Below are 19,462 nucleotides of genomic sequence, written 5' to 3'. Positions count from 1 at the left end.
ACACGATTTATCGCCTTTCAAGCCCCGTCCGAAGCGCGTCAACCCACGCCAGCTTGCTCTCCGTAAAGATCTCTCCGGTTGGAGGCATTCGCGATCCGTTGTCGAGCAGAATGGTTCGGACGATGATTCAGTCCCCCATGACGGCTGGGTGGTGGTAGATGTGGGAGGTACAATTGGGGCAGAAGTAACAGTTGACTGGCTTTCCGGAGGCTCCAGTATAGGTGTGGCAGCTGGGCTTTCCGGTGAGGAGGCGGAGTTGATCCTTTCGGGCTTATTTAGCTGTTTGTATCGATTCATGGAGCGTCAGACGAAGGTGAAGATGGCCTTGCCATGTGAATTATCTGGTTCATGGAGAACGGCCCTCCTCCTAGCTTTCGACATGTGTCACAATGGCATAAGATGTACTCAAACTCAGTGATCTCTGCTGTCCAGGAACAGTCACTGCAGTGACAACTGCCATGGAAAACTCCGGCTTCTGCAGCTGGTTCCTTTGCTGGTGGACCAAAGAGGATGCCATCTTGGATGTCTGAAGCGGGTTTCAGGATTGATTATTTCAGATGCTGGTATAGTTTCCCTACATATGACGACGGAATCTTCACTGCCGCAGGAAGCCAATTTCAGTAAGTTTCGCAACAGTGAGCAAGAAAATGGCTGTCGCATACATCAATGGTGCCGCATTCTTAGAGAACTCCAGATGGACGGGGTCTTCTGTCAAATAATAGTCGAGATCTGCTTGGTTCTCAAACTCCAACACGAACCCATGCGTCATTCCTCTATTATACGGCTCCCAGCGTCGACTTTTACCGGCGACAGCCATTGACAATTAGCTCTGAGCCACTTTGTACTTGAGCGCGTATCCGCGACAGAAGATTCACAACGCACCTGCTTTCAGACCCTTCATGTAAGCCCGCCCGGTGTCTGGCTCGACGCACTTGTTCCTAAGTTCAAGAAACACGTCAGAGTGCTTTTCAAACTCGCTCCACGTACCTAACTGAAGACTTGTACTTGAAAAGCACGATATGTGTAACAGCTTGCGTCATTGTTGCTGCTGTTGATTGAACGCGACCAAGTCAGCTGTCTGCCGGGGGAGATTGACTTCCATGTTAGCTGGGCTCAGGAACGAGAATATATAAGCTACAAGTGAGCAAAGGGAAGAAGGGATCTCCGCGCGGGCAGAAGAATTATCCTATTTGCTCGGGGGTTGCTTTCCCCGCACGTTCCCGAAACAGGCAATTTAAGTGCATTATGCAAGGGACGCCTTAGGCGGGGTTCCTCTCGACTGAGACATGGTAGATACAGAAGAACTCAATCTCATCAAGCAAAATAAAACACAGGAAAATAAACATCATGTTTCTCCACCTCTTTGCCCGGTCAAACAAGTTCCCAAGGATTGATCATTTCACCATCCTGCTGTTCCTTTGCCTCAAGCTGCCTCACTCGCCTCTTAGAATCTCTAGATGAGCCGTCATCTCCTTGATGGCGTCTCTCATTAGTGGGAGATCGTCAATGGTCTCTGGTCCGAGGGGAAAAGGAATAACATTGCCATCCAAACGGCAGACCCTAGTGGTAGATAGCGGGATGACGCTTTCTGACTTAATACTACCGACTATACTCAAGTCACCTTCCTCAGTGACATCAATTTTTGGTGTAGGTCACTGTCGGGGAAGTCTGAATTTATGTTCGTCGCCTGCGAGCCAGGAGCGATTGTTTCGTCACTGTTATCTCCAGGCCATGTATCTTCAAGCTTGAGAGCTTACGAGCTTGAGCTTTCACAGTCGGTGGATGGACCATATGGGTTATCACCTGTTGACAACACGGGTAACTAGAGATGTATGTATTAGCTGAGATCTCCCTGATAGTTGTCTGACAACATACTGACCGAGCGTGCAATAACGCCGACTGAAGCGACAGCTTGCGCAGCTCCCATGCATACTGGTGCCCTCGTGGGTATCAAAGCCAACAACGCAGGTCTGCCAGACACTTTGCTTCGTTTTGCAATGATAACAGGGATCTGGCGCTTCTGAGCCCCGGGTCTGAGCAAATGCTGCAGTTTGAGAGATCACATCTTTCAAGGGTCTTCTCATGGGTTCCCCTTGTTCGTCAAGTCGCCACTCAAGTTTGCGAAGCACAGGCAGCTGGCTGTATTCTGTCATAGCCTCGGTAGACCTGGATCCGATGAGTGGGAGGTCACCGTAGGTTACACCGACAATATCTTGTAGACGTATAAGTTCACCCGCCTTTTGAAGGTATACTGGTAAGCAGGATGCCATCGCTCTGTTGTAGCACGAAGGATAGGCCTGGTGGGTCTAGAGTGAATAGCTTCATCAAGAAAAAAGAGTTGGAGAAATGTAGTGAAAGGGGTATTATTTGTTGTTAAAACCTTCAAGCTATGAACGACATGATATATATCCAGAATTTATCAAATATATATTATGATTGTAGTGGTATGTATAGCTTATAATAAGTCAGTGGCTGTACGGAGTACATGATATACTGATTAGCTTCTAGAGGGGAGCCTCTCAGTGCCAACTGCACCACAATCGATCTCTTGGGAGAACGGCCAGAATACTATCCTGGAAGGTGATGTATGAAAGCCAGCCCCATTGGGAAAGAATGACGTCATGCGGAGAAGTCGGTAATCCCAATACCAAAGTGACCGTACGGCCGGCTGGCGAGTCCCAACTTCGAACTAATCGCGACGCCCACAAATCCTCCTGCAACATACCATGGTGGTCCTTGATGGAGTGCCATGGGCCTTAATAACTACTAACATACTTGAATAGCTGGTGCGGGTATTCACCGGCTTCTATCTCAATCATGGAGAGCCTCGATGACACCCTCTTTCGAGAGGTTGCAGAAGACCGAAGCGTTGGTCCCTTGGACGACCGCTCTTCCAGAGCATCTGTGGACAGCAGCACCAGGAACTCTACCTCAGACCTGAATCTCCAGAATGCAGCAGCTTCGTTTATGTCCGGCTCTAGCAGCAAGTTCCCCGAAGACCAGCCCGAGCCCGTCGGCCGAAGTTTTGTCGACCAAGATGACGACCTAAAGTCCCCCCGTGCGGCGTCGCCATTCCCACCAGTGCCCTATAACCCTCCCCAAGTACCGGCTCTGAGTGAAGATGACGGCGAGGCAGAAGATGAGGAACCACAAATCGCGACGTCCTTTGAGCGGGATTCTACACCGACATCGGCGCAGAAACAACGCACGGCGTTCTTTGATACGGGCGGGGAGGAAGGCATCAACCGCATGCACAAGTTCTCGTTGTACGAAACAGCTACGCGGTTCTACATGGTCGGTATGGATCTGTCGGATACACGGTTTAGGATCTTGAAGATCGATCGGACGTCTGAATCGGGGGATCTCAGTGTGTCGGAGGACGACATTGTTTACAGCAAGAGGGAAATGAGTCAGTTGTTGGATACCATCGATGACGGAAATAAAAGCTCGGGTGGATTGAAGCTCAAATGCAGCGCATGGGCTTTGCTCGGGTTCATCAGATTCACGGACGCATACTACATGCTCCTCGTGACGAAGAGAAGCCAAGTGGCCATGCTCGGTGGCCATTATGTTTATCAGATTGACGGGACGGAGCTCATCTCGTTGACGACATCGAGCTCGTCTCGGCTCAGACCTGAAAAGAACCCGGAGGAGGCAAGATATATCGCTATCTTGAACAATCTCGATTTGACTCGTTCGTTCTATTTCAGTTATTCATACGACATCACCCACACGTTGCAGCGCAACATCTGCCGGGAACGGAAAGCCAACCAGGATGGGCAACCCAAACAGTTTCAACAAAATTACAACACAATGTTTATATGGAACCACCATCTTCTTGGTCCAGCTCTCGAGACCCTGAGAAACCCCTGGGAATGGTGTCTCCCTATAATTCACGGATACGTCGAGCAGGCGAAGATGTCCGTGTACGGGCGACTGGTGTATATCACGATTATTGCTCGTCGATCTCGGTTCTTCGCTGGAGCACGCTTTTTGAAGAGAGGTGCCAATGATTTGGGCTACGTGGCCAACGATGTGGAGACTGAACAGATTGTGTCGGAGATGACGGCGACGTCGTTCCATTCTCCCGGGCCGAATCTCTATGCCAACCCCCTATACACCTCTTACGTGCAACATCGCGGGAGTATTCCTCTCTACTGGACGCAAGAGAACTCGGGGGTGTCCCCAAAGCCAGACATCGAACTGAACCTGGTCGATCCGTTTTACTCCGCGGCTGCACTGCATTTCGATAACCTGTTTGAGAGATACGGGGCGCCCGTGTATGTTCTTAACCTCATCAAATCTCGAGAGCGAACACCGCGAGAGTCCAAGCTCCTGAAAGAGTACACCAATGCGATTCAATATCTCAATCAATTCCTACCAGAGGATAAGAAGATCATATATCAACCTTGGGATATGAGTCGGGCTGCAAAAAGCCGCGATCAGGATGTTATCGGCACACTGGAGCATATAGCCGGCGAGATAATCCCCAAGACTGGCTTCTTCAAGAACGGGTACGACGCAGATTCCGGACTGAGACTGCAAAACGGTATTGCAAGAACAAACTGTATCGACTGCCTTGACCGTACAAATGCTGCCCAGTTCGTCATTGGAAAACGCGCCCTGGGACACCAGCTTCATGCTCTCGGGATCATTGACGGGACAACAGTAGAGTACGACACGGACGCTGTGAACCTCTTCACCGACATGTGGCACGACCATGGGGACACAATTGCCATCCAGTACGGGGGCTCCCATCTGGTCAACACCATGGCGACGTACCGCAAGATCAACCAATGGAGTAGCCATTCCCGAGATATGGTCGAAAGTTTCAAAAGATACTACAACAATTCATTCCTCGACGCGCAACGCCAGGAAGCCTACAACCTCTTCCTCGGGAACTACATCTTCTCCCAAGGACAACCGATGCTGTGGGACCTATCAACCGATTACTACCTCCACCACGCCGATCCCAGAGCATGGTCCAACATGAAGCGGCCGAACTACATCTGCTGGTACACGCCCGAGAATCTGAAAGAGAAAGAACTGCCTCCTCCTCCACGACCCCCCAAGGACTCCCTTTCCCAACACGACGACTACTGGCTCGAGTACTACAGACCGCTGGCGGTGTCATCGTTCTCCAAGATCTTCTCTTACAAGATGAACTCCACCCTCCGATACCTCCCCTTCCGCCCCGGCTCCGGGACCCCCTACGACATCAGCCCGTTCGTCCCTCGCATCCCACATGAACAAGTCAACCGGGACCGCCACCCTCCCCGGACGGTCAAGATCCAAGAACCCATCAAAACTGCCATCGACTCGTCCGGCCGTCCGCACCTCGGCACCGCCCCCACACAATCCAGCTACAACTGGATCCACCAACCCCCATCCGCAGACAAACAGCCCCATCGGCAGGCATCATGAAACCCACCTCGTTCGGCTTGCCCCAATCCTTCTCTTCCCTGCAATCCTCCGAATCCACCACCCCCAGCAAAGCCCAAATCGCCCAATGGACCCTCGGCCAGCTCGTCACCGACTCCCTCAACCCCTCCGTCACTTCCGGTGAAGCCGAGGAATACGAACGCTACATCAACCACCCACTGAAAGTGCCGCTGGTCGTGACCTCCGAGGACGAGTTCACCGCGACCTCCACCCGCGAACACGAATCGAGTCTCGATCTCCTCGAATACGCTAATAAATGCAAGGTCGAGGAAGCTACCCTCGAAGCTAACGCGGAGGAAAATCTCGCTGACTATGCCGAGTTTCTGAATGTCTCGGAGGGTGGGCTTACCGTCGTCGCGGAGGACTACGAGAAGAAACGGTATAAGCGCTATCGGCAGTGGTTGAGGGGGAAAAGTCTGTTCAAGCAACGTGTGGATATGTGATGTTGCTTATTGAATGAGCGTTTGTTTTACATCCTACTCGCCTAGACACACACCCCACTGGATGGTGATCTGTTGATTGTTATGACACGGCTAGACACGATAGGATACCCCGCCCTGCTTTGTTTTCTTTCTTTTCTCTGTTATGTTTGTTGCCCTCTTGTTCGAAGTACATAGTTTGTATGGTGTTATATAAACCTATATATTGATTGTTTCATCCGACTACTCTATCCCCAATAATATATATATCTAGCATCCCACTTCCAATAATTCCTATTCTAACCCAGCCCCAAAAAACGTGCTATCATCATCCCCATCCACCTCCCCCAACAGCAACTCCCTCAATTCCTCATCCGCAGCAACCAAGTCCTCCATCTCCTGCTGAAACCCCTCCTTCACCTGCAACGCCTGCGTCTCCCCAGGGACGGGATTCTCCACCGCCATGCGAAGCAAATACACGACCCCCTTCAACTCCCTCTTGACTCTCTCCAACACATCAACCGCATCATTATTATCTTCCTCACTTTGACCCCCATTCACCGTCCCCTCCTCCTCCTCCTCCTTCTTCTTCTTCTTCTTCTCCCGTATTCTTTCATCCACCTCCTCCCCAACAACCCCCCAACACCCACAAACCGCACCCAGAATCTCCCCGCGCCAAACCCACACCCTAGGATGGGCATTCAGCACGACCGCCCTCGCGACCGCAACCCCCGCCAACAGCAGCGGGGGATATGCAGTCCCGAACGGATTCTCGAGGACGGAGTACACGAGCGGAATAATATCCTGGAGGTACTTTGTGGTCTGGATGCCGAGGTCGAACAGCTCGTCGTGGATTTGGTGCAGCAGGAGGGTGGAGAGCCGCGGGTACGGGAAGGAGGGTTTGTTGGTGGAGGGGTCGTTGCGGGTGGTGGGGGTGATGCTGGTGTGGTGGAAGGAGGGGATCAGGTTTTCGCGGAGGGTTTGGGCGTGCGGGTTTTTGGGGTTGGAGGTGGTGGTGGTAGTGGTGGTGGTAGTGGTGGTGGGTTGGGGTTGGGGGAGGGAAGCGGTTTTGTGGAGGAGGCGGAGGGCAGGGTAGGCTGCTGCTAGGAGGGTGAGGGATTCGTCTTCCGGGGTGATGGTTGGGAGGGAGAGGAGGCAGGGGCGGATGGCGTCGTCGAAGACGGAGGAGAGGTTGGTGCGCCGGAGGATGGGGGAGCGGGCGGCGCGGATGGGGTGGAGGAGATGCGTTATCAGGAGGCACCCTTGGGTTTTGAGGGCGGTGGGGGACGAGTCGATTAGTGCTAGGATGGGGGGAATGAGGAGAGGGAAGTGCGCTTCTAGGTGGGCGATGTCGGATGTCTGGGTGGGGTGTTAGTTGTTTGGTTGGTGGTGGTGGTGGTGGTGGTGGTAGTGGGCGTACCTGATATTGAGAGACTATCCAGGAGAGGACCGTCGTCGCGTAGACTTCGTGTGCCTGCCACGGCTGGGCCTCCGGGTCGAGGATACTGACGTCGAAGCGCGGCAGAGGCACCGGGTGGAAGTCCTTGCGGCCTGCGGCTGTGATGGCCGGGTTTCGCGTTTTGGTGAAGAGAGGCCGGATTTTCTCTTTCAGGATGCTTTCGAGCATGGTCCAGAAGGAATTATTGGGTGCAGAGCGTGCTGTGGTGGTGAAGCTGTCGAGGATGGCCGCCGACGTTGCGCCAGTCTCTGCGGTTGTCCATGGGTCCGCTTCGGAGGTGAAGCTTGCCAGGGCCAGGAGGATATCGGGCACATTTGCGGCTTGGTGGACTGGCAGGATAGAATCCAGTGCTGCGATCACGGATAGTGATAATTCCGACCTGAGTCGATCTTGGCTCATACTGGCCATCTTTTTTTCTATGACACGATTAGAATCCGGGTTCGGAACGACGAAGTCCCTTGGGATGTCCTACCACTGGGAGCTTCCCCTATCTCTGCGAACGCCGCAGAGGGAAGTGCAAGTTGACTTGCCCATCCGTAGAGATTGTTGGCTGCATGTTGGTCCGACTCGGATAGTTCTTTCAAGTCGCACAGCCTCAGGCACTCCCGGGCAATAAGAAGGTTTTCGCAGGCCTGGGGGTTTGGTCAGTGCGAGAGACCGTATGAGAGAGATGGTTCTTACAGCTTGATGTTGTGTATGATCGTGGGGAGAGATGGTGTCCCAGAGCTGGTCCAATGCGCGGGGGACTGGGGTGGAATCCAGAATGGAATCGGGGATGTGCGAATCCCCTCGGCGCAGGGCCTCGCGTGCCGCGGAGCGGAGCTCTTCCATCGCGTGCCGCAGTCACAAAATACAAAACACAGGTGCAAAGCAGGGCCTAGATGTCGGATCGATCGTGGGGTTGGGTTGGTGGGTGTTGAACATGGACCAGGCGAGCCCGCAATTTTACAGCAAGCGGTAAGTGACGGGACCCGAACCATCAACCGCTACGGCGCGCAACCACGATATTCTACATTCTACATTCTACAAACTACAGTTCACAGGTTCACAGGTTCTTGTGTGGCAACCACAAGCTGTATGTATTATTTCGTAACGATGCCCAGCTCTTCTTGCTGATGAGCCAGCATCTGCAGCACCGGTTCTTTTTCGGTAATTTCCGGATGCGACAGCTGCCAGGCAATCACCATGTCCTGCGCCTTCTTCAACCATGGCCCAGCCTTCACCCCAAAAGCCTGCATGGTATCAACACCATTGACCAGAGGAGCCATCTCGTACACGTCTTCCAGGTTCGCTTTCTGGATATACGAAATGAATTTCTCATAGCCTTTAACCACTGTCCAAGGTGCATTAGCGTCAGTTGGCATACATAGTGATTCAGGGGATGAGCCTTACCTTCCTGGAGATTTTGTCCATGCATGTGTCCCTGGAGTATGGCCAGGAGGATGCAAAGCCTCCAGTCGCTGGTCGACCACGAGCGAATGGCAAGCCCGACTTTTTGTCGTAATTTCTCTGGTGTGATTTGGTCGGACGATCGGTGTGTGTTGATTAGGACAAAGTCTTTGATCTCTATAACGTGACGCCAATTCTTCGCTGCAGCACCTATCAAACTCATGGACTTATTATCGGATCGGAGACTGTCGCGAGCCACGTCTACCGTCCGAGGTGGGAGCGGCTTCGACTTGGAGGTTTTTGGAACACGACCTGGCACACTCGACCAGGGAGCAAATGCAGCAATCATCCATGCGTAATAAGTTTCACGCCTATCGCGCACAAGGAAGTGGCGCAGCCGGGCCACGTCTGGGCCGGCATCAGGAGATAGTAATGCTTCCAGCCCATTGTAAGCGAGAGACCAGGACGATGTGTCCGCCTGAACGTCATCCATGTGGTTGGCAAATATGGTCGAATATAGCCCGAGGCTATCAATCAAATGCAGTGCCCCACGGGGATCCGGACCTGGCAGCTTATGAGTGAGGTGTACGATGTTGGAATTCAGATGAAGCCACAAACCTTGAAGCATCTTCTCCAACTCAACGCCGACCCGTTCTCTGCTAATCTTGAGCTTGAGGGCCTCTCCAATATGTTCATTACGCATCGCAGCTTGCGTCTCCTCGTCTATACTGTACCCTAGGCGGCTAGCAAACCGAATCAAGCGCAACACGCGAAGCGGGTCGTCTTGAAAGGTCTGGAATGGCTCCAGAGGGGTGCGGATAATTCCGCTCTCCATATCCGTCAAGCCCTGTCCGGTAAAATCCTCGACTTTCGACTCGTTGAGATTGTAGAATAGCGCATTGATCGTGGCATCCCGGCGCAGCGCATCTTCCTCGGGTGTGCCGAATTCCATCTGCGGGTTCCGACTATCCTCGCAATAGGTCTCCTTCCGGAGGTTCACGAGGTCCACATCCAAGCCAAAGATCTTCGTTGTGACTGTTTCTAGATGCTTGGACTTTTCGGGGTTCGCGTCGATTTTGTGTAGACTGACGATGTTTTGCTTGAATTCCTCATCCGGGAGTGTCTGCCTGTACTTGTCCAGATTCCCCGGCGTGTCCATGTACTTCTTCAGCAGCAGACCAAACTGATAGCCCGTCATGTTACTGATCCCGACATCGATGTCATGACTGTCCACGCCCAATAGCTTGTCCCGCACCCATCCTCCGGTAAATCGCAGGACGGTGGGCGGGAGTTGCGGGTTCCTTTCTCCGATATACTGCACGACATCCAGCAGAAGCGTCTTCAGCGTACTTTCGATCGGGGTGAGTGGCAGGGACCTCCCGAGGGAATCCATGTCGTCGATAGGGCGCCGGGTCAGGGCCAGGGGATCGGTGGGTTTATATTTCACGAGGGGAGTAGGACTCGAAACCTTTCTTATGGGGACGTCAAAGAGGTCGGGGTCGCGGTCGACGGGGCGCGGGGCAGTTGTGTCTTTTCGCTTCCGAGGGGCACTGCTGGCAGGGATGCTGGCTCGTTCAGAGATGTTGGCGCGTACTCGACGGATGAGAGATGGCTGGCGGTCCCGAGAGCCAACCTTTTTGATGTAGATGGAGGCACGTGGGATCACCAGAGGGGTTCGGGGTCGCAAAAGAGGCCCTGTTGCAGCAGAAAATTGGGAGAGTGGGGAGAGAGCAGAGGTGGGGCGGAGTTGGCGCTGCTTGGAAGACAGTCGGATGACTGGGGAAGGGAGCATTGAGACCAGTCAAGCTGAGGAGGAGAGAGGAATGAGTGAGTCAGTGGGACTGACTGCTTGCTGTTGCTGTCAGAGTGACTGCGCCAACCGCCAACCGCCAACCGCGCAAGATGGCAGCGGGCGATTCTCCCGATTCTGGCCCGTCTACGCCCGTCTACGCCCGTCTACCACCACATCACCGCCTTCCGCCCATCGTCAACAACAACATACCTTGTCACACCATCAGCTTCGTATCTTATGGTTAGCCTCTTCACTTCAACCTCTATCGGCCAGACCTTCCATCTCCCGCCTGCCATCCCCAGCCGCAGTGTCTTGACCTCCTTCCACCCTGCGTCCTCTCAACCTCCCTCTCGCCATCGCCATCGCCTCATCCTCCTCTCCTGACGGATTCCCCCACCACCACTTCCTCTCTGTCTGCCACGTTCGTCACTTCTACCGCTCATCTCCCCCCTCTCAAATCACCACACCCTCGGTCCATGGGCTCTAGGGTCTCTCCTTTCCTTCCAAGTCCCATATCGCACGACAGTCGGAGTCCATGACATCGCCCGGAGATGCTGCTCCGGTCAAGCCTCCGCCGTCTTTCTCGCCCGGCGTTCCGCGTGTCGCATCCAAGACGAGATACCCCAACCAGCGTCGCGACTCATCCCCGTCGCTAGATGCCGATCTGGGCGACTCGAGGCTCAGGTCGTCACCGACCCCTCCCCTTTCGGCGACCACGTCAGACCTCCCGATCCGGTCCGCCTCCCCCCGTCCACAGTCGTTTCGATCGTCAACGCCCCAATTAGCCCGATCGTCTCTTGGCTCACCCGTGGAAGGCCGCTTTGAGGGCTCCGAAGAAATCCGCTCGCTGATCATTCGTTCCTTTTCCCCCGTCGTCGGCGTCTGCGCATCCGCCGATACCGATGAGTTGGTGCGCCAGAAGGGGTTCGCCGGGGGCTTTTGGGAGTTGATCCGACCGTTCGGCGAGAATATTCCCGGGAAGATTGTCATCCGGGATAGTGTAGGTGCCAGTCGCGGCTGGGAGGACTTTGGGGTTCGCTTTGTGGACTTGGCTGGCAAGACTCCGACCCCTAACGACTCCAGCGCCGGGCGCAGCTCCTCTCTGGCCCAGGTTGAGGACGTATTGGATAAGCAGCTGGGCTCAACTGATGATCCGCTGGGCGGATCGTTGCGCCCGAAAGACTTTTTGAGCTTTCCCACCACCTCGCCGTTATATAAAGTATTTCTCCGCCAATTGCTATCCATATCGTCGGCGACACCGCACGAGACGTTCCGCCACCCGGTGGCCAGTATCATCGCCATCAGCTCGCGCAATACGGCCCCGCTTGAAACTCTCCGACAGCTGTACGCAGATACGAACAATGGGAATAAGAAGGTGCCGGACTGGGTGCATCCGGAATATCTCCGGTACTATGTACTGGTGCATGACGAGGATCGGGACGACATTGCAGAATCGACCAAGCTGTATGACCAAATGAAGCGGCACTTCGGGCTACACTGCCATCTGTTGAGGCTGCGCAGCAATCAATGCGTGGTCACCGATGATGACAGTGCCCAGGTGCCGGAATGCGAATGGCAGTCGCCTGCTGAGCGGCTTTCTGGCCGAATTGGTAGGGTTGAACCTTGAACATGACAACTGACGAACGCTAACGATCATCAGAACCCCTGGTAGACCTGGATACTAATGGTCTGCTCTACCTATTCGAGTCCGATGTCATGGCGATCAAGGCGTTCGTCCGGGAACTGGTCGCACAGTCCGTAATACCATACATGGAAAACCGAGTTGCCGTCTGGAATGACCAGGTGGCCTCTCGCAGACGTGGCATCAGCGGAAGATTCATGTCGATGTCGCGCCGATGGGCCGGGTTCGGGTCTGGTTCGCGCTCCAGTCTCACGGCGGGAGGAGCAAGTGGAAACTACGATCTCAGCCATGGCTACTACAAAGCTGACACGCCCGAAGCCGTGCTGCGTAAGATGGCGGACTTTGCATTCATGCTCCGGGACTGGAAACTATCCGCTTCTACCTACGAACTCCTTCGCTCGGACTACGCAAATGACAAGGCTTGGCGATACCATGCCGGCGCGTACGAGATGTGCGCGGTAAGCATGCTCCTAAACCCATCCGCCATAGGAACCAAGATGAAGCTGGACGGGGTCGACCAGATGTTCGACACCGCCTGTTATTCGTACCTCACGAGGTGCTCGGATGCACCCAACGCTCTCCGCTGTCTGACCCTGGCCATGGAACTGCTGAAATCGCGCGGGGGCTCGGCAGTGGAGAGCGCGGCTAGATGGGCCATGCGGGCCATGGACCTGGGATTAGTCGGCCCCATCGGCCAGGGTCTCTTCAGCGAACGGGTGTCGGCATGCTATGCTGCGAGGGCACCCGTGAGCGGGATGAAATGGGGCTCGCGCCACAGAAAAGCCGGGATGTGGAGCGTGTTCGCTGCGGACGCGTGGCTTCGACTCGGAAAGCCGTCGCTGGCCTCCGCCTCCCTCGAGGAGGCCGAGCGTCTATACGCGGACGTGTTGGACGCCGACGGCTCATTCCCCATGCCCGAGATGCAAACCTTCATCGACAACCTTCGCCACGCCGTAAAAGTCGAGTACCTCGAAGCCAGAGGGTTGGATACGAGAGACGAGACGACCACCGCGGAGGCCCTAGGCACGGAGGAAACCAGCGAAAAGCTAGACCGGCGCAGGAATCGCAAATCTTTGATCGCCAACCCGTTGGACCTGGGGGGTCTCGGTCCGGCCCAAGGCCCGAGAGATAATGACAACGCTGCCAATGACGATTTCGAACGAGCTTAGGGATGGATGCCACGAGGGTCGATGGGGCGCATGGGACTTTATACCGTATTATAGACTTTGTCAGTTAATGTTTGAGGACGATTTCTCCCATTTTATTCTCCATCAGAGAAGGTAGACACCCCGTGAAGACGTAGTATGTCATCGAGCCACGTGACCCGATCTTATCGTCGATAAGCCCGGCTCCCCGACAACCAACTGGCCGTTAATCGTTATTATTGACATCAGACCGATCACCATCCTGACCTGAACATTCACGGGGCTAACCAGCCTACAGCAGTAGGAAGTCATCCTTGTCTACCTCTGCAACTCTTCACATTGCCCCTTATCACTCACTTACTATCCAACCCATCCACCCCAACCACCATCCCTCCACCAACCACAAAATGCCCAACCCTCTCCTCGAATACATCCTCTCGCAGGACTCCTTCAGAAAGTAAGCTCCCCCCTCTATGAGCCTTTACCCCCCCCTTTGACCAACTAACAACCCATCCCATCTATCCAGAAACCGCCTCCCCTCACTATACTCCGACTTCCCGATCCACCGCAAAACCAACCCGGAAGGCTACACGACCAACATCGCGGCGTGGGAGCACGCCCTCACGACAGCCGCGAAACACGGCTACATCGCCCCGCATTCACCCTCGTCCGCATCCGCGCAGAGCAAATCGGCAGACCATTTGGTGTTGAGGGCCGATGATGCCCTGCTCAGGGATTTGGAGATTCCGGAGTGGGGGAGGCCTGTGGCGCTGGGTGTGGTTTTTGTGGGTTTTCTTTTCTTTGTTTTCTCTCTCTCCTTCTCCCTCTCTCTCTCTCCCTCTCTCTGTCTCTCTCTGGCTTCTGTGTGGTCGTTTGCTCGGTTAGGGATGAGTTTGTTGGCTTTTGCTGACTGGTGTTGGTGTTGTAGGATGAAGCGACTCGGAATCGAACGATGGTGCCGCTGCAGTTATACCGGAGTAACGGGGCGAGCTTGCGGAAGCCCGGGTGGGGGATTGATACGTCGGTGCTGAGTCCGTGGACGGTGATGAGTTGGGGGATGAAGCAGTTGAAGGGGGTTGTGGTTGGGTCGGAGGAAGCGACGGCTAGGTTGCAGGCTCAGGAGCTGGTTTTGGTGGGGAATCTTAAGGTAGGCACGGCATGACCCTTTATCTATCTATCTATCTATCTATGGGTTCTTGTTCTTGGTGGAAGCTGGATATGCGAGGTTATATTTCGTGGGGATGAGTTGGGACTGCGCTGGACTGTGCTGATATTGAGAACAGGAGACTGCGGACCGGGTGGTCCAGAAAGCTACGGGTCATAATCCGTCGCGGACGGATCTGGTATACTCGCGGGAGAACTTCGTGAAGGAGTTTGCCACGGCTTTGGATGAGACAAGTCGGCTGTCTGAGGCTGATATGGATGTGCTATTGTTATATTTATCTCGCGACAGCGGTGCCATCGCGTATGACGGCAAGGTGGGTCTATGTTTATGTAGAGGGTGACGCTTTGGGCCAATGCAAGACGCTAATCGTGATGCAGACTGTCAAGTTCAGAACAAAGGACTCTCCGAGAGAGATCACGGAACAGGACACCGCGGTTGCCTCTATCAAAACGCTCATGGCAACGATGACGAAACAGGTGGAGAACCTGGAGAATAAGATCGCAGAGCTGAATGCGACGGCTAAGATAGCGCTGCATAATAAGAACCGCGTTTCGGCGCTCTCGGCGGTGCGCTCGAAGAAGCTGGCGGAGCATAATCTGAAGCAGAGGCTAGACACTCTGGTCCAGCTCGAGGAGGTCTATTCCAAGATTGAACAGGCCACGGATCAGGTCGAGTTCGTAAAGGTGATGGAGGCGAGTACCGGGGCTCTTCGCGGGCTGCACACGCAAATCGGCGGTGCGGAGAGGGTGGAGGATGTGGTGGAGGAGTTGCGGGACGAGATGTCCAAGGTGGACGAAATCGGAAACATCATGAATGAGGCTGGCCCGCAGATTGATGAGACCGAGATCGATGACGAGCTTGAAGAATTGGAGAACAAGGAGCGGGAGGAGAGAGAAGAGAAAGAGGCGGAGGAGACCCGCAAGAAACTCGCTGCCCTCGACAATCTCGAACAGCGTGCCAGCGAGGCTGCACGCACAGCAGCAGCCCAGCAGAGCGCCGATTCGGAGTTGGAGGAACGGCTATCTCGCATGTCGGTCGAGGAAGGCCCTGCCTAGAGCGCCGTAAAGCAACACCTCAAACTGAGAGCCTGGCCGGGTCGCATATTCCGTACCCATTGCCCCGGGATCCGTTAACCGTGCGCATTGGCCATTTTGCTATCGCAAGTTTCCTGCAATACCGGTACTTCATGCTCGGCGATACTTACGGCACTGGATTCTACAGGCAATGGCTCCGGAGGCTGGGAATGTGTCGGGACTGTGGCTTCCGTCGCTTCAAGAATAGGCAGACTGTCAGGCTGGCTTGCGGGTGCAGGTGCTTCCGGTGTCTTTGGGCGCATTGCCGCGTCTTTCTTCTTCCGCGCATTCGCAATCAATCGCTTGAAGTCGTCGTCATGACTCGTTGACCAGGCTGCCGCATCGAAATCCTTGCGCATGACACCGTCGACAGTATCCCCAGACTGTTGTGCATGGCCACCCTGCGTCCGTTCCCAAATGTCCAACTCCCGCAGCAGTTCCCTCTTCAATTTCGGATTTCTTGAATCACAATTCGCGTTCCAGAGGTTCATCCACTCGGTGTGACGTCTTTGAAGGATCGGACGCGGGCCTGTATTCGGTATACCCAGGTCCTTAAGCTTTTTGCGGAGCACGTTATCTTTTAATAGAGAATAATTTATAATTGGGAGTCTTTCGAGGGGTTTATTCGTGAGGTCGACTGTCTTCCGCGATGCCGGCGACATGGGCTGCAATGAACTGTAATCCTAGTCAGACACGAGCCGTAAATGAAACGTAGCTGGGGCAAGCCCGCCTTACCCAAATGACACCGGCTTGGGGGGCGCTGGAGCTCCAGCCCCATTGCAGCTGTCCAAATGGCGGAACACGGCCTCGTTTTTCATCCTCCTACTACAAATCGGACACGCGACCAGTCCGTCCTCTGCATCCAATTAGCGCATAACATCGGTGACCTTAAACCATATTCACATACCAGGCACGTATTCCTCGTCCGTAGTATCGTCAATCACCTCGACCGCAACCCGATCCACGTGGGGATTGGCACCCCGGGCGCGCGATCTAGTCCTCACCCCCTCCGGCGCAGCACCACCGTTATCCGCACCCTCCGCCTGAACCTTCCTTTTCTTCGTCACCGGCTCAGTTACCCCCTCCTCGCTCTCGCTTTCCTTAGCTGCCGCCGCTGCCTTGCGCGCCAAATCAAGCACACTCGCCCTGGCGTTCTGAAACGCCTCGACCAGCTCCTGCACCGCCCAGTTGCGCCGCAACTTCAATTCTTGATCTGGACTGCGACACGCCGGACATTTTCCCTCCGTACTGAGGCAGCGTCGGATACAGAGCGAGCAGAACGTGTGGCTGCATGATGTGATCACGGGGTTATCGAAGAAGTCCTTACAGACCTGACACCGGAGGGAGGATTCGAGCGGCGCGACCAGGGACAGTGGCGTGTCGAGCCAGTCAGTCGAGTCGGGGAGATCGAAGGTCTGCTCCATGGAATGAATTGTGGTGGGTGCTGTGGACTAACGGCGAGCAAACATCGGGTGAGAGTCCGGTGAGCGTATCTTTTGGTTTGAGGTGAGGTGGAATTGAGGATTGTCCTGGGTTGCGGCCGGTGTTGGAGATTGTTCCTGCTAGATGGGGGATGATGGTGGCGCCAAGACCCGCTGACTGATACGCGTTAAGTGCTTGGGCAACGCGTCGGCATCGTTGGCTGTCCTCCGCTTCGCTGGTGGCTCCGTTGCGCTGGATCTCGCAGTTTCCTGTTGTCCGCAATTTATTGAGACTCCCCTGTCAAGATGGCTGTCGCGGATTACAAGAAGTATCTGGCAGAGAATGTTCTCAATGAGCGACGCACGGTAAGTGGCCTAGTTTGATTCTGTGGTGGGTTGTTTGTATACGCTTCTCATTAACGATTGCGCATCTGTCTAGGTCACCTATCGCTCATTAAGTCGGGCTCTTCGAGTTCATAGTACCCTGGCCAAGCAGTAAGTTTACCTCCGGGTTATATGGATTGGTGGAGGGTATGCTCACAGAATGCTCAAAGGATGCTATACGACTTCCACCGCAACGAGAACAACAAGAAACCCAACAGCGTCAATGCGACGTACCTCCTGACGGGAATCCAGAAAGCGCCGGAGACTACAAACGGATATCAGGACAGCTTCGATGAGAATGGGATACCGCAGAGCAGCCCGTACCTGAGCAGTTCGATGCCGAACCAGGACGCCGGTGCGGATGATATTGCGGTTTCGTCGATCTTGCTTGTGCGCGAGGATGATTTGGAGGGTAAGCGATACTTGCTGATGCCATACGCAAGGGCATCGGGTAGCTGACTTGGGAATCAGATGCCAAGGCGACGTTCGAATCTATCGCCTCGATACATGTCTACAGTCTGCAACCGACCGTGCTTCAGGATCTCAATGTCCTGACGGATGTTCATGGGGAGATGGTGACCAATCACGCGCAGGAGGATCCCCTGGAACATGGGAAATCCTGGGGCATGATCCAGGGGAAGAATGTCAGGGTAAGATATATGGCTGTCTAAGCTCTGCGATCGCCGTTCTAATGATTTGTGTCCTACAGAGGAGAACCGCTGGTCGACCCCCTGCACCCGCAGCTGCACCCGCAGCACCTAAGACGACTATCCCGGCCAAGCGTCCCATAAAGAGCGAAGAAAAGCCGCAGCCTAAGACCGATACCGAGGAGGAAGCCCCCAAACCGAAAACTGAACCGAAATCTCAGCCTGAACCGGCGACCAAACGTGAAGAAACCCCCACTTCGAGCAAACCCAGCGAAAAGACGGCGCCGCCCAAGCAAAAGGGCAGTATTTTCAGTTCGTTTGCAAAGGCCAAGCCTAAGGTGAAGAAGGAGGACTCGGCAACATCGACGACTTCGGCGGTCCAATCGGTTAGTACAACTCAATCATGGTGGATGAAATGTGACTGCTGACAACAATGCAGGCCGAGCCAAGTGGTGCTGAAGACGGTAATTTGTCTCTCATCATGCGATTATTATAGCTGCTAACGTGAAACAGTGGTTCTGGGCGATGCATCAGATGACGACGAGGAACAGGAGGAGCTTTTCCCTAATACAGGAAAGGCTGCGCCCGCTGGTACTCGTGAGTCACGGAAAGAGCGAGAAGAAAAACTCAAGAAAATGATGGAAGATGAAGGTATGCCTCCATCTGACTCAAGTGACTGCCTGCCTGGCAATCCTTCTGACTACGACAGACGAGGACGAAGACGAAGAGATGCCCGATGCGGCACAATCGCCAGAGGAATCGAACCCTATTGACGAGCCGCCGCCGAAGCAACCCGAGCTTAAGGAGGAAATGACGGTGCGTGGTGGCCGTCGCAGAGGACGACGCCAAATCATGAAGAAGAAGACCGTCAAGGATGATGAAGGCTACCTGGGTGAGTCGTCGCGTGAACATTTGATTGTGTCTTGGCAGCTACTGATCTGCAATCGACTTGTTTGTAGTGACCGTCGAGGAACCGAGCTGGGAGTCCTTCTCGGAAGATGAACCTGCACCGCCGCCCAAGAAGAAGCCGGCTGTGAGTGCGGCCAAGGGAAAGCCCGCAGCAAAGCCCGGGCAGGGCAACATTATGTCCTTCTTCTCCAAGAAGTGAGGGTTGTCAATACCTGGGGGAGACTCTTGAGGGAATCATTGTATCTGCTGACACACTACACGCGGACGATCCGATGCATAAGCAATATTTTACCTTGCAAACCTCTCATCAAAATACATCGACATGTAGAAGATGCCCTCAACAGCTTGGGAGGTATGATAGACCAGATTGTGTAGATATCCCACGGAAAAGTTGCGATCTCGACAACCGATGACATATTGATTGTCTACCCATTATTAAGGCAAGACAGTACGAAGTCCGCGGGGGAAACAATGGCTGATCCAGTCACAAGGCAGAAATCCGGGGGATCGGCGCCTTCAAGTGTCGCGCTCTGTTAGTTTTGGCTGCTCCCCCGCATTCCGCCCGCCCCTGCATT

General features: G+C 54.3%; 9 protein-coding genes across 9 annotated transcripts; 4 read left to right on the top strand and 5 right to left on the bottom strand.

The window, feature by feature from the left end:
* Window positions 1–127: 127 nt before the first annotated feature.
* On the bottom strand, window positions 128–458 carry BO70DRAFT_287397 (uncharacterized protein; the record flags this gene model as incomplete). Its single annotated transcript, XM_025539232.1, has 2 exons — window positions 128–230; window positions 310–458. Coding segments are annotated over 2 exons (252 nt in total), but the record flags the coding sequence as incomplete, so codon positions are not given.
* Window positions 459–595: 137 nt separating this feature from the next.
* Window positions 596–949, bottom strand: BO70DRAFT_287361 (uncharacterized protein; the record flags this gene model as incomplete). The annotated part of the gene is made up of 2 exons (XM_025539231.1): window positions 596–797; window positions 876–949. Coding segments are annotated over 2 exons (276 nt in total), but the record flags the coding sequence as incomplete, so codon positions are not given.
* Window positions 950–1,511: 562 nt separating this feature from the next.
* On the bottom strand, window positions 1,512–2,350 carry BO70DRAFT_196191 (DUF3716 domain-containing protein). Its single transcript, XM_025538554.1, has 2 exons — window positions 1,876–2,350; window positions 1,512–1,822 (listed from the first exon to the last, which is right to left on the bottom strand). The coding sequence occupies exons 1-2, from the start codon at window positions 2,268–2,270 to the stop codon at window positions 1,675–1,677; spliced, it is 543 nt and encodes a 180-aa protein (XP_025401415.1). The 5' UTR covers window positions 2,271–2,350; the 3' UTR covers window positions 1,512–1,674.
* A 355-nt stretch (window positions 2,351–2,705) lies between these two features.
* Window positions 2,706–6,103, top strand: BO70DRAFT_360144 (phosphatidylinositol-3,5-bisphosphate 5-phosphatase). Its single transcript, XM_025542710.1, has 2 exons — window positions 2,706–5,329; window positions 5,404–6,103. Exons 1-2 carry the CDS (start codon window positions 2,818–2,820, stop codon window positions 5,883–5,885), a joined length of 2,994 nt encoding a protein of 997 aa, XP_025401414.1. The 5' UTR covers window positions 2,706–2,817; the 3' UTR covers window positions 5,886–6,103.
* A 52-nt stretch (window positions 6,104–6,155) lies between these two features.
* BO70DRAFT_369535 (tRNA adenylyltransferase) lies at window positions 6,156–10,102 on the bottom strand (the record flags this gene model as incomplete). Its single annotated transcript, XM_025544685.1, has 7 exons — window positions 6,156–7,220; window positions 7,282–7,709; window positions 7,847–7,952; window positions 8,002–8,142; window positions 8,457–8,653; window positions 8,713–9,273; window positions 9,328–10,102. The coding sequence occupies 7 exons, from the start codon at window positions 10,100–10,102 to the stop codon at window positions 6,156–6,158; spliced, it is 3,273 nt and encodes a 1,090-aa protein (XP_025401413.1).
* Window positions 10,103–10,700: 598 nt separating this feature from the next.
* On the top strand, window positions 10,701–13,388 carry BO70DRAFT_360141 (TRAPP III-specific subunit 85 family protein). The gene is made up of 2 exons (XM_025542709.1): window positions 10,701–12,111; window positions 12,162–13,388. The coding sequence occupies exons 1-2, from the start codon at window positions 11,037–11,039 to the stop codon at window positions 13,310–13,312; spliced, it is 2,226 nt and encodes a 741-aa protein (XP_025401412.1). The 5' UTR covers window positions 10,701–11,036; the 3' UTR covers window positions 13,313–13,388.
* A 140-nt stretch (window positions 13,389–13,528) lies between these two features.
* On the top strand, window positions 13,529–15,545 carry BO70DRAFT_196145 (putative vacuolar sorting protein SNF7 family protein). Its single transcript, XM_025538553.1, has 5 exons — window positions 13,529–13,745; window positions 13,815–14,073; window positions 14,217–14,435; window positions 14,572–14,766; window positions 14,831–15,545. Exons 1-5 carry the CDS (start codon window positions 13,696–13,698, stop codon window positions 15,506–15,508), a joined length of 1,401 nt encoding a protein of 466 aa, XP_025401411.1. The 5' UTR covers window positions 13,529–13,695; the 3' UTR covers window positions 15,509–15,545.
* Window positions 15,546–15,582: 37 nt separating this feature from the next.
* rad18 (E3 ubiquitin-protein ligase RAD18) lies at window positions 15,583–17,048 on the bottom strand (the record flags this gene model as incomplete). The annotated part of the gene is made up of 3 exons (XM_025545769.1): window positions 16,434–17,048; window positions 16,262–16,382; window positions 15,583–16,201 (listed from the first exon to the last, which is right to left on the bottom strand). Exons 1-3 carry the CDS (start codon window positions 16,948–16,950, stop codon window positions 15,583–15,585), a joined length of 1,257 nt encoding a protein of 418 aa, XP_025401410.1. The 5' UTR covers window positions 16,951–17,048.
* A 149-nt stretch (window positions 17,049–17,197) lies between these two features.
* BO70DRAFT_360138 (uncharacterized protein) lies at window positions 17,198–19,175 on the top strand. The gene is made up of 9 exons (XM_025542708.1): window positions 17,198–17,313; window positions 17,387–17,442; window positions 17,502–17,743; window positions 17,803–17,981; window positions 18,041–18,364; window positions 18,418–18,442; window positions 18,492–18,629; window positions 18,688–18,870; window positions 18,938–19,175. Exons 1-9 carry the CDS (start codon window positions 17,254–17,256, stop codon window positions 19,084–19,086), a joined length of 1,356 nt encoding a protein of 451 aa, XP_025401409.1. The 5' UTR covers window positions 17,198–17,253; the 3' UTR covers window positions 19,087–19,175.
* Window positions 19,176–19,462: the final 287 nt, after the last annotated feature.

The sequence above is a fragment of the Aspergillus heteromorphus genome (assembly GCF_003184545.1).
Source record: "Aspergillus heteromorphus CBS 117.55 chromosome Unknown BO70scaffold_6, whole genome shotgun sequence".
Lineage (NCBI taxonomy): Eukaryota > Fungi > Ascomycota > Eurotiomycetes > Eurotiales > Aspergillaceae > Aspergillus > Aspergillus heteromorphus.
This window is presented reverse-complemented; position numbering and strand designations above follow the sequence as displayed.